Source organism: Esox lucius, chromosome 14 (genome assembly GCF_011004845.1).
Source record: "Esox lucius isolate fEsoLuc1 chromosome 14, fEsoLuc1.pri, whole genome shotgun sequence".
Lineage (NCBI taxonomy): Eukaryota > Metazoa > Chordata > Actinopteri > Esociformes > Esocidae > Esox > Esox lucius.
This window is the reverse complement of record NC_047582.1, coordinates 20,710,190-20,723,243: the sequence shown is the minus strand read 5'-3', so window position 1 is coordinate 20,723,243 and position 13,054 is coordinate 20,710,190. Positions and strand designations below refer to the sequence as shown.

General features: G+C 41.8%; 1 protein-coding gene across 1 annotated transcript in view; it reads right to left on the bottom strand.

The window, feature by feature from the left end:
• The window catches only part of mmp17a (matrix metallopeptidase 17a), a 68,474-nt gene that overhangs the window by 6,330 nt on the left and 49,090 nt on the right, over window positions 1-13,054 (bottom strand). The window contains exons 5-7 of the mRNA XM_029124943.2: window positions 7,159-7,335; window positions 5,674-5,776; window positions 286-368 (exon numbers count right to left, since the gene is read on the bottom strand). Coding sequence (XP_028980776.2) covers window positions 286-368; window positions 5,674-5,776; window positions 7,159-7,335 — 363 coding nt within the window. The remainder of the gene's footprint in view (window positions 1-285; window positions 369-5,673; window positions 5,777-7,158; window positions 7,336-13,054) is intronic.

Sequence of the window (13,054 nt, the reverse complement as noted above, 5' to 3'; positions counted from 1 at the left end):
AAAACAGCATCTATGCTGTACAATACCATATGTAAAACTAGGAAATCACTTGAAGTTAATAGATAATATTTTGCAATATGTGGCCATGTAGCTGACTTCAATCCAACCATAAAGTTTTACAGTCACATTTTTCCAATTGATTGTGGTAGCCAAATGGGCCCCTTCAGGGTCTGTCTGGGGAGTGTGAAGTTGTGTGGAACTCTAAGAGACATGCTTGGCTGCCTTCTACATCGATCACAGGCAGCGCCAAATTCTGTTCTCTCTCCCTCTGGTCTCCCTTTGTACCTTTGAAAAAGAAAGCCTCCCCGCGAATATGGGCCACTGCATCAAAGTGACTGGTGCACCTGTCAGGGGAATCTCGCGCTGGCCTAAGAGAGGAAGAAAGAGAGAGAGTGAGAGAGAGAGAGACACATAGGTAGACAGATAGATGGAGAGATAGATGGGTTGAGAGGGGAGATGGGGGGGTGAGAGGAATGGGGAATTAACTGATGAAACAGACAGAATGCAGACCAAACCACTTCTATACCCCCAGTCAGATGCCAATCTAAATTAGGGTCTTCTCATCCTAAATATGTGTGGTGCTCTGTATTTATGTTTGTGTTATTATCTGTTTCGTGTGTCAATTAAAAGAAATGGCTAAATATCAGGGGAGATGGCAACTCCACACAGGGGGCCGAGGTTCTCCCACAAATTATCCTAGTGCAAATGACTGATTTTAAACGCCTGACGTGTTTAGGCTGCAAATGATTAGGCAATTACCACGACAGCGCTCCTTTTGTGCACTGTTACTAGCCTAGTTCCTTATTAACAAAGATCTCTATTCAGGCCCTAACAGAGGAGCTGGGCAGAGCTGACTTTATTGGTGATCTTTGACAGGCTAAATACACCTCCACGTATCATATTGCAAGATGGTATGTAAGACAATTAAGAAGGAAAAGCTACAGAGAGAGATAAATGACAAATTATCCACTTGCTATGACTGAAGTATGAGAATATAATATTTATTTGATGCTTCTATCCTTTTTGATCCAGGTTAGCCTTTGTTGTCATTAATCTAGTTCTGGCCTACACTTTCAATTCTACAGCACACAGGTGATCATCAAAGCAATTATTTTGATTCAGTTGCATCTAACTTGAGGACCTGCAGTAGAGGAGTATCTCCTTATAATGTATACTACACCAATTTCAAAGTTTCATGTTTCCACTTTGTGATAATAGCCTTGTTTCACAGATGTTTTGAGTGAGTAGAAGACTGAGTCCTCTGACAAGCTGTTCTGCTTCTTTTCACACTGCTTGCTTAACCAGGAAGTGTTCTCTGGCACTTATGTACTGAAGGAGAACAGAATCCCCAGCCAACTACTATGATCACAGGCATCCTGCATGGACCCATCCATCCAGAGACAATTTTCACTGAACTTTTAGGGCCCCAATGGCACTGTCTGTATGTTCTGATCAGGATTCAAACTTCTGGCTGCAATGATGCAGCTGTAGATCACTGTGTCGCAATGCCATTACATGTAATGGTATCGTATCATTACTCGTAATATTATTCTGGTTGAACATAGATGTGTAAAAATCATGTAACATTTGCTAAACTAATTGAAATGTTGAAGTGATGTTAGTAGCCTGGTCCAGTAAATAAATAATTTGTCACTGTATATGTTATCAGGGCCCCACCATTGTGGCTAATACTAACATATTGGCCTATGAGAAAAGCTGGCAGCTAGCAATTTCAGGCCAACTGTTGAAACCAATGCGTGTCAACAAACAAACAAAAGTGCTTTATAAGTATTCATAATCCCTCATTTACAGTTGTGCTCGTAAGTTTTATTTTATTTAAGGATAGTGATCATATGTAGCCATTTATTATTATTTGGCTCCTTTTTAAATCATAATGATAACAGAAATCACCCAAATGGCCCTGATCAAAAGTTTACATACCCTTGAATGTTTGGCCTTGTTACAGACACACAAGATGACACACACAGGTGAAAATGGCAATTAAAGGTGAATTTCCCACACCTGTGGCTTTTTAAATTGCAATTAGAACTGCGTAACAAGGTAGTGGAATTTTATAAAGATGGATAAGAATATAAAAAGATATCCAAAGCCTTGCAAATACCAGTCAGTACTGTTCAATAACTTATTAAGAAGTGGAAAATTCTGGGATCTCTTGATACCAAGCCAAGGTCAGGTAGACCAAGAAAGATTTCAGCCAAAACTGCCAGAAGAATTGTTCGGGAAACATAGGAAAACCAAAAGATGACCTCAGGAGAAATACAGGCTGCTCTGGAAAAAGGAGCACAATGTGTGTTTCAAGGAGCAAAATATGACGATACTTGAACAAAATGAGCTGCATGGTCGAGTTGCCAGAAAGAAGCCCTCACTGCGTCAATGCCACAAAAAAGCCAAGTTACAATATGCCTGACAACCACTTGACATAAGCGCTATGTTTGGAGAGGGGTCAACAAGGCCTAGAGTGAACAGAATACCCACTGTGAAGCATGGTGGTGGCTCACTGATGTTTTGGAGGTATGAGCTCTAAAGGCTCTGGGAATCTTGTGAAAATTGGTGGCAAGATAAATGCAGCATGTTATCAGAAAGTACTGGCAGACAATTTGCATTCTTCTGCACGAAAGCTGCACATGTGACGCTCTTGGACTTTCCAGCATGACAATGACCCTAAGCACAAGGCCAAGTTGACCCTCCAGTGGTTACAGCAGAAAAAGGTGAAGGTTCTGGAGTGGCCATCACAGTCTGCTGACCTTAATATCATCGAACCACTCTGGGGAGATCTCAAACGTGCGGTTCATGCAAGACGACCAAAGACTTTGCCTAACCTGGAGGCATTTTGCCAAGACGAATGGGCAGCTATACCACCTACAAGAATTCAGGGACTCATAGACCAATATTACACAAGACTGCATGCTGTCATTGATGCTAAAGGGGGCAATACACAGTATTAAGAACGAAGGGTATGCAGACTTTTGAACAGGGGTCAGCTCATGTTATTCTTTCTTGCCATGTTTTGTTTTTCGATTATGCCATTCTCTTATGAACTACAGTTAAATGTGAATCTCACAAGAAATAGAAGACGTGTTTCGCCTGCTCACTCATGTTTTCTTTACAAATGGTACACATATTTCCAATCCTCCAAGGGTATGCAAACCTTTGAGCACAACTGAATATTTGATTAGATATATTTTATTTGCCATCAATCTACACACAAAACCCTAAAAAGATAAAGTTCTTCCAGATTGGATTGGGATTGTCTATGAACTAAGATCTTAAAGCCTGCACAAAGTCGTTCAATGGGGTTCAAGTCTGGGCTGTAGCTGGGCCTCTCAAGGACATCCAGACTTGTCCCACTCCAGTGCTGTCTTGGCTGTGTGCTTTGGGTCTTTTTCATGCTAAAAGTATATTTTTTTCTCCTGTGTGCTCTGAATCAGGTTTTCTTCAAGGATTTCTCAGTGTTTTGCCTGATTCATCCTTCCCCGGCCATCTTTTTATAACCTTCCCTAGATCTATGCCACAACACAAGATATCTATGGAGTGTTACTTGGACCTCATGACTTGTTATTTTGCTGTGTCATGCACTGTGAAATGTGGGGCCTTATAAATCATGTCCAATCAATTGAAGTTGTAGAGACATTTCAGTGATGATGAAAGGATATAGTATGCATCTGAGCTCAATTTGGTGTCTGAATACTTATGTACACAAGATACACTTTATGGCCAAAAGTATGTGGACACCCGACCATCTTACCTACATGAGCTTCCAAAACCATGGGCATTAATATAACAGCTGCCAATATTCTGGGAAAGCTTTCCACAAGACTTTGTGCCCATTCAGCCAAAAGAGCATTTGTGAGGTCTGGAACTGATGTTGGACAAGAAGGCCTGGCTCGCAATCACTGTTCCAATTCATCCCAAATTTGTTCAGTGGGGTTGAGGTCAGGGCTCTGTGCAGGCCACTTGAGTTCCTCCACACCAACCTTGTTGAACTTCGTTGTCTTTATGGACTCCGATTTGTGCAGTCATGCTGGAACAGAAAAGGCCTTCCCCAAACTTTGGACACAAAGTTGGAAGCACATCAATAATGTCTTTGTATCCTGTAGCATTAAGGTTAGCCTTCAATGGAACTAAGGGGCCTTGCCCAAACCCTGAAACACAGCCCCAAACTTTATTCCCCCGCCACCAAATTTTACAGTAGGCACTATGATTAGGTAGCGTTCTCCTGGCATACCCAGATTCATCCATCAGACAGACAGATAGTAAAGCGTCAGACAGATTTCCACTGCTTCAGAGACCAATGGCGCCGTTTGGAATTGCACATGTTGATGTGTAGCTTGCGTACAGCTGCTCGGCCATGGAAACCCATTTTGTGAAGCTCCCAATGCACAATTCTTGTGCTGATGTTCCTTACAGAGGCAGTTTGGAACTCTGTGGTGAGTGAGGCAACAGATGACAAGCGATTTCTACGAGCTACATGCTTCAGCACTCGGTGGCCCCACTTGGTGAGTTTACATTGTCAACCACTTCGTGGCTGGGCTGTTGTTGCTCCTAGACTATACCACTTCACAATCATAGCACTTACAGTTGACCGGGGCAGATCTAGTAGGGCCAAAATGTCACAACCTGACTTGTGGCAAAGACAGCATCCTACGACAACACCATGTTTAAAGTCACTGAGCTCTTCAGTATGACCCATTGTAATGCCAATGTTTGTGTATGGAGATTTCATGGCTATGTGCTGGATTTTATGTACAGTGATTTTATGTACAGACAAAATAAGAAAAAAATATCCAGAAAATCTCATTGTAGGATTTTTATGAATTCATTGGTAAATTCCTCTGTAAAATAAGTATTTGGTCACCTTCAAACAAGCAAGATTTCTGGCTCTCACAGACCTGTAACTTCTTCTTTAAGAGACTCCTCTGTCCTCCACTCGTTACCTGTATTAATGACACCTGTTTGAACTTGTTATCAGTATAAAATACACCTGTCCACAACCTCAAACAGTCACACTCCAAACTCCACTATGGCCAAGACCAAAGAACTGTCAAAGGACTCCAGAAACAAAATTGTAGACCTGCACCATGCTGGGAAGACTGAATCTGCAATAGGTAAGCAGCTTGGTGTGAAGAAATCAACTGTGGGAGCAATTATAAGAAAATGGAAGACATACTGACCAAATACTTATTTTCCACCATAATTTACCAATACATCCATTAAAAATCCTACAATGTGATTTTCTGGAATTTTTTCTCATTTTGTCTCTCATAGTTGTGTATAAGTATATCTATGATGAATATTACAGGCCTCTCTCATCTTTTTAAGTGGGAGAACTTGTTCAATTGGTGGCTGACTAAATACTTTTTTTGCCCCACTGTACCTGTGTGCAAAAGGTGTATAATTAGTAGGTCAAATCACATACCTTTGGCCATACAGTTTTTTCAGATTTAAATTTTCAATACATTTGGCACACATTTCTAAAAACAAATGTTTGCTTTGTCTTTATGGTTTACTGTGTGGAAATGCCAAATAAATATATTTATTTGGCATGTGGTCTGAATACTTTTCTAAAGGGATCGTATGCATTACATTGAGGTCGAAGGCATCTCTGTGTGTGTGTGTGTGTGTGTGTGTGTGTGTTTTTTGTGTTTAACTTACTGGACTGTAGATCTGTTCTCTGGCAGGTCCAGTAGTACAGGTGAATCAGCTGTCTGGGAGGGGTCATCTGGCCGCACTGTATGAGACACTGAATCTCTCACCCCTGGAAAAGATGACAGAAATGTTTTCCATTTTGCTGTATTAGACACGAAACCCATTCACACATACAGGTGTTCAAACAGATGCTACCACCCCAGCATAATTCAACATGTTTTCTCACTCCCTCCCTAGGCCCTGTCTCTACCTCTCCTTGCTCTCTTTCACTGTCTTTCTTCACCCACTCTGTCCCTTGTCCTACCCAACCAGCTAACTCCAGTCTTTTCCCTCACCTTTCTTCCTTCCTTTCCGTCTCTCTCGTGATCGTCCCCCACCTCTCTCTTCATCTCTCTCCCTCGTTCTCTCCGCTGTGTGGCACACAGTGATAAGCAGGGCTTGTGCCACAGCGCTGACCAATTAAAACATCCGCTCCATCCCACTCAAATCTGCATGTTAATTAAATCAATACTCCTACAAATATAAACCAATCAATTCGGCATCCCGTGGCCTTGGTTTTCCTTCTCAGCGCCACCACGTCGTGCTGAGGAAAGGGCGGCAATATTCCACTAGGAATTAGGGGTAATTATAGGAGACATTTGCAGCGAGTGATTTGAGGGCTGGTGGTGGGTGTGAGAAGGGGGCAGCCTGCACCTGAAGATTTGACAGCTAATGTGCCTCCATGATTCCCTGTGCGTTATGTGTGCATAGAAGGGCTAGCTGGAGGCTGGTACATTGATGCGTGTCTACTGGGGTAGGTGTGGGGGTGTAGAAGATGAGTAGATAGGGAAGAGTTGTTCAGATGTGGAGGGAAGGATATGTAGGACTGAAATAGTGGCGGGGAGAGTGGAGAGGGCGACTGGAACATAACACACAGAGAGGGGGTGGAGAGAGAGAAGAGCGAGAGCGCCATGTGTAGATACAGTGCCTTCGGAAAGTGTTCAGCCCTCACTTTCTCCACATTTCGTTGTGTTAAAGCTTCATTTATCATTGATTATGTAAACTTTCCCCATCAATCTACATACTACCCTGTAACGGCAAAGCATAAACCCTAATGTAGAAATATGTGGCAAGTTATGTATTTATCACCGTAGGGATGGTATTAGCCAGGTGATGAGCACTATCTTGATTTTGCGAGATTGCAGCTCTTGGCCTTCAGGCCTACTAGTTCAATTTGGTCTCGCAGAGAATCATTTTCCTTATGGTCTCACAGTCCTACGGGCGGCATTTCATTTGACTTTACTAAGGACTGTCTTCGGTCTAGTCCGTCTGGGTGTAATATATGACGATGATGAGGGGAAAGGTCTGAATTCTTTCTGAAGACACTGTATACTGTAGATCAACGACTTTGGTTGCCTAGCAGGGAAAAGGGAAGCTGTTGGTTTATTGTTGGTATGTCGGACACTTTAGCAACATTTAGCCTGTGGTGCTGATGGGATTGAATGTACGTACCGTAGAGCTGCCAGACACGGACCTTGTCCTCATAAGGGAGGTTGTACTTCAGTGGGTCCCCCACAGGGCCCTGGTAGTATGGTCTCATGATGGACTCAATGGCTGACGTATGGGCCAGGCCAATAGCATGACCAAACTCATGCACTGCCACCGCAAACAAATCCATCCCATGAGATTCTGAGGAGAAAGAGAGAAACGAGATATTCCCCCATCTATCGGAACTATCATGTCATTAAAACGCCCCTTGCTGACAGACAGCAAAAAAAAAAAAACTTTTCAATTTTCTTTTAGAGTGTTAGACTGACCTATCACACCTCTTCTATTTTATTTGGATTGCATAGTGTTTCCCCTTACTTCTGAATTAATCTCCATATAGTTAGGGTGAAGAGAAGAAGCATAGAGGCACAGAGGCTTTTAAGGCTTTTAGACAGGTGGTGGAGAGAGATAGGTATGGAAATGCAGTCTGAGCCACATGCCGTCAGTCACAGATGAGCATGGAGGGACACCTCGGGCAGCTGCAGCAAGCTAAAAACACCTATCCTGCCCTTCTCAGCAGAATTTGCTTAAAAAAAAGATATAATGCTTGTCCAGCTCGGCTAAGCAGGACTTAAAGTTAAAAACCGTGGTTTAGAGATTTAGATTGCTGCTCCATCATTCACCAAACACTGTGTGGTGTGGGTTAGTGTGCCACATCTACTGTAGGTTCCCCAGGTGCTCGGTGTGGGGCTAGCCATAGATTAGCACAGGCTTGGCTGCATCTTGGTGTCACGCTCAAACAGACAGACCAGAGAGCTATTGACGGATCCACTCCTGGTGGGCGCAGTCATACCGCAGTCATTAACGTTCATAGGTTCAATACAAGCTCTCATCTATAGGAGCACAATGTGCTGAAATGGAACATTGTGGAGTGAGTGAAGAAGGGAGGCCATGGATCAGATGCTATCTAACTCTGATCAGGTTGTTGACAGCATGTTCCACTTTGTGAGGTCCAACGAAGAATTTTCTAACTAAATATTTATCAACCGCTACAAAAATATGTTCACATTCCCTGATACTGCAGGATTCTATTCCGGCTGTAGCCAACTGGCTCAATTACAGATCCTACATCTGTACGGTTGTTCTATTTAATTTAGCAGGAGAATGCAGGGTGGAAGAAGAAGGAAGAGGGGGAAAAGGAAGAGAGCATGAAGAAACAGAGGAAGAAGGATGAGAGGAAAAAGAGAGGGAGAAGGGGTGGATGGAAGTGACCACAGCGACATTCATTTTACAGTCACGGTGGTGCTCATCGCCGTGGTTAAACAGGCTGTGATTTGGCCGATGTTCTAGATTCAATTAAATGCTGTTTTGATGCTGGGATGGTTAGCAGCAGGGGGACAGAGAGGAGAGAGACAGGGAAGGCCAGATGGAGTCTGTCTGTCCCATCAGATGTGATGATGGGGACCCTCTCTAAAAGCAAGTCACAGCTGGCTAGGCCAGGGTCCTGCTGGGTAGGCTTCTGGAGGCCTGTGGAGGCTGATAGTAAAGGTTGTGTGTGATGAGAGGAATTATTCCTTTTTAGAGTACTCTTGAACTGACAACTAAAAGTTCTGGCATCTGGCACTCAAAATGCAAAGCAAATTCTCTAGAGTATAAACTAGTCCATTTTGTATATGGGTCTACGCTCTTCAGTGTCAAATGAACACAGTGTTTAGTTCTGACATTACACCTCATCAGGCCTTCAAATAGGGTTGCAATTCCTAGATATCCTGGTTGAAACATTCTGGATTTATTCCCTTCAGTTCCCAGGAATCCTCATCTTCCTACTGGAATTTCTAGAAAAGCCTGAGAATTATGGCATCAATCAGAATTTTAAAACCCTACTAAAAAGTCACATTATACTTGCTTGCAAAGTATAATGTGACTTATATACCTCCAGTCAGAATGACTGCCAGGGTAAGAGACTTTGTAAGGAGACCATAGCCATTTAGACTGAAACAATAATTTTAGTAAGGGATGCAAAGTATTCAAACTAACAAAACATTTTTTTAGAGCATATAGGGAATAATTATAATGAGGGGATGGTTTAGATGGGAATGTTAAAAAATGTACTCAATCATACTCGCACCATTCTTTTGACACCTTCAATCATCAAAGTGTAAAACCCTTGCAGATCGTGAGGTATGTCTTCAATAAAGGTCTTTGCTTTTTTCGCTGGTTTTGTGTTGCCCAGTGGAAAGTCAGCATTCATGTCTTGCTTATATTCAAGACAGGGTTTATTTGGTCATTTTTTTCCAAAAGGATGTTCCGCTGTTTTAAGATACCACGAAACAAGTATACAAGTGAGGAGGAATGTAAGGAAAATCAGGACATTTCTTGTAAATAATGTACCAACAGCACAAGCCAGCATCCTAACTGGAGGCCCTCAACCTTAGTTATAAACATCAATTGGTACTCTTTTGCACCACTGAGTGGCAATAATAATTTAAACTCCTGAATCAACAATATAAATGTTACACTTAAAAATCAACACTAGGTGACCAATTTGCTCTGAACTACCATCCTTTTGGAACTTAATAGAATAAGGGAACACAGTGGGATCCTTCAAATCCCTTTATATCCTGTGACTCAATTACCAAATAAATAGTGTCTAAACAGGGCAGCTGTTTCTCTGAGGTGATTGCAGAGATGAAACCAAATCACAATATTGCAAGCCTTAAGCAAGTCCCAACTACCAATTAATTATGGGAAAGTCTCAAGTAAATGTTCAAGTTAAGTCACAAGTCCCTAATTTGTGGTTTTCAGACCTCAAGTTAATGTTTAACACACTATTTTATTCATTATTTTTCCTACACTGCAAGCCAGTAAATTTGAGTTAATTACCTCACAGAACAGCTAGTGCAGCTCGCTCACACTGCTCAGTAATCATTTAAAGATTCCTCCTCTTAATGGGACTTCAAATGTCCGACAAACATTGAGGCTGTTGCAATTTATTTTGGATGTTACAAGCTGCAGAATCTTTCCCATGAACATATAGTCTTTGAAATTAAATTAACAATTTTTGGGGACAATTTGTTTTAATTTACCAAAGTAGCATTGAGAGCAGAAGTTTGGGACATCAACAAATATCAAATTAGAGTTTAGTTTTGTTGTTGTCCTGCAAGGAATCTAAAACTCTAACTACAATGAGATCAACTTGGGACATTTCAAAGTAGACCAAACGTTCCATCCCATGTAAACAAACTGAACTACCAGAATATGTTTTCAAACACGTCATACACACACATGGCTTCATAATAACTTTTACAGTTTAACAAGAAAGAGAAATTGTGTTTTTTTTCTGCACTGGCCTGGAATGATTAACGTGTGGAAGTTGAATGATTTTCAAATAAGTTCATTAGGCTTCATGTAGTTGATTCTAAATTCAATACTTTTTGAATTAGGTTGATTTCTACATCATGTTTCTATTCCGTTTTTCAATCCTGGGATGCTGTGCGAGGAGAGATGTGAAAATGAGATGGGGAAATCAAAACAGGTTTCCTGCATCATACAAGTCCATGTTAAGTCACAAGCAGATACTGAAATAAGTCCAAGTTGAGTAGCAAGTCACAAAATTCCAGGCCAGAGCAGGAAGACAATTTGACTTACTGAAGTCTTGATAATAATAATAATGGATGAGCAGTGGAGCAATCACTCCCTTATACCCTCTCTGTCTCTCTTTCACTCACGTTCACACAAACATGAACACAGTTATATGCATGAATTGAGGACAAATTTGGTAAAGTAATCAAAAAACCTACTTGCTTAATTAATCTTTTGTTTTGGCCACCATAATCAGTCAGCATTAGCAAGCAACCAGCAACGAGATAATTAATAAACGTAATCTGCCTGCTGTCAAAACAAAAACAGCCTTCCCCAAGCTCCAATTATGTGACCGGGACCCTGAGGGTCTGACCCGACCACCCCTCTGAATGTTTCCCCTGTCAATCAGCTAGCGGAGAGCAATACACTAGCCAACTTAAACGGAGCATTTAGCATTCTGCTAACGCTGCTGTTTCACAAATGCCCAGTTTGAAATCAGAGCTAATTACACACATTAGCAGATGGCCCTCAAAGGGGAGCGGGTTCTAAGGTCCTGCCAAGAACAATACAGTGTGTGATGTTTTCAGAGAATAGGCAAGGGGGGAGAGAAAAGAAGGGGTGTGAGGAAAAGCAATTACTCAAGTTCTTATTCCTATAATAAGTTCCATCTTTCTCTGAAGATTACGGCCCTGAAATCTGCTGAAATGCTTGTGTTCCATTGCTCTAAAGATTTTTTCTTGTTGGAAAGTTACGGGAATGACTTTGAACTAACTTTATTAACCCAAAGAACCAAAACTATATGCATGAAGTTGGGTTATCAGAAAAAAAAGATACATACATAATACTCGCTAAGGTAAGGCATTGGTGCAAATTTTACAAGAGGAGCTTCAAAGTTCACAGCCTAATGTGTGGAGGGACTGAGATCCAACAGACTGTGAAATTAGGATGAAATTAAAAGCTGTTCAATTAAATGGCTTCCACCAGAAAGTCAAGGCAAACATGAAAAGCAAACAAACAAAAAATAAATAAATAGATAAAAGACTAAATTCCTTGTTCAAATTTAAACGATGAAGTAGGAAGGAATTACGCCGGAAATCTAGATGGTGGTTTGGGGCGGTCTTCAGCTGCAGTAAAATTCATCATTTTATAGGGAAATACTGGAGCAAGATAACTCCTTTTGTGGATTGGAAAGAGTAAATCATAACTATCACCGTAATTATCCTTCACTTCCTTATCATCATCATTTATTCATTCACTGTGTCAATGATGTGAAATGACTTGGAGAAAGAATGGATTTTTTAAATCAATCTTTAGCCACTTCCACATCAGTGAATCCATTCCACCCATTCCAACACCCTCTCAGTTCACTCCCCTGACCCGGACCGCCTTCACGCTGCCACCCCCTGTGCTCCACCTCCTGTGGCACCCCGTGTAAGCAGCTGCTGCCTGACTGCCCAGCCTGGTCTGAACTTGATGGGATCCCTAATAGGAGAAGACTAAGGCACTGTCCAGGAGCATGCGGCACCTAGCCCACTGCCCGGCCGGCCCCATCACCAGGCCCACCAGCTGAGCCAGTCTGCATCACGCAGCCCCACTCCCTTCCAACCCCGCCTTCTGATCTCACAATGAGGTCTGGGTTCTTTGGATTGGCGAGGTAGGTCCTGTCAGTGAGGTCATATGGCCAGCATTTTGCCCATGTTACATGACCTTGCCAGAAGTGTTTACTTGTCTTTCAGTCTTAATCAAGGTATGCTATATGGGGTCTAAAGCTCTGGCCACCTTTGATTGGAAAATATTGCAACAATACAAGCAAATGCGTACAACCCTGTTTCTGTGTAAAGTGTAAAGAAAAACCGAATGCAATGATAACAAATCATGTAAACCCTATATTCAATAGAAAATTGTACAAAAACAACATATCAAATGTTGAAACTGAGAAATGTTATTGTTTCTTGAAATATATATGCCCACTTGGAATTTTATGCCAGCAACACGTTTCAAAAATGCTGGGACAGGGGCAACAAAAGACTGGAAAAGTTGCGTAATGCTAAAAAAATCCCTGGTGGAACATCTCACAACTAATTCGGTTAATTGGCAACAGGTCAGTAACATGACTGGGTATAAAAAGAGCATCCCAGAGAGGATGATTCTTTCAGATGTAACGATGGTGTGGGGTTCACCACTCTGTAAAAAACTGCATAGGCAAATAGCGCAACGATATAAGAAAAAGGTTTCTCAACATAAATTGCAAAGAGTTAGTGGATCTAGACATTCAGAGAAATTTCTGTACGCAAGGGACAAGGCCCTCAGACGGCACTGCATTAAAAACAGACATGAT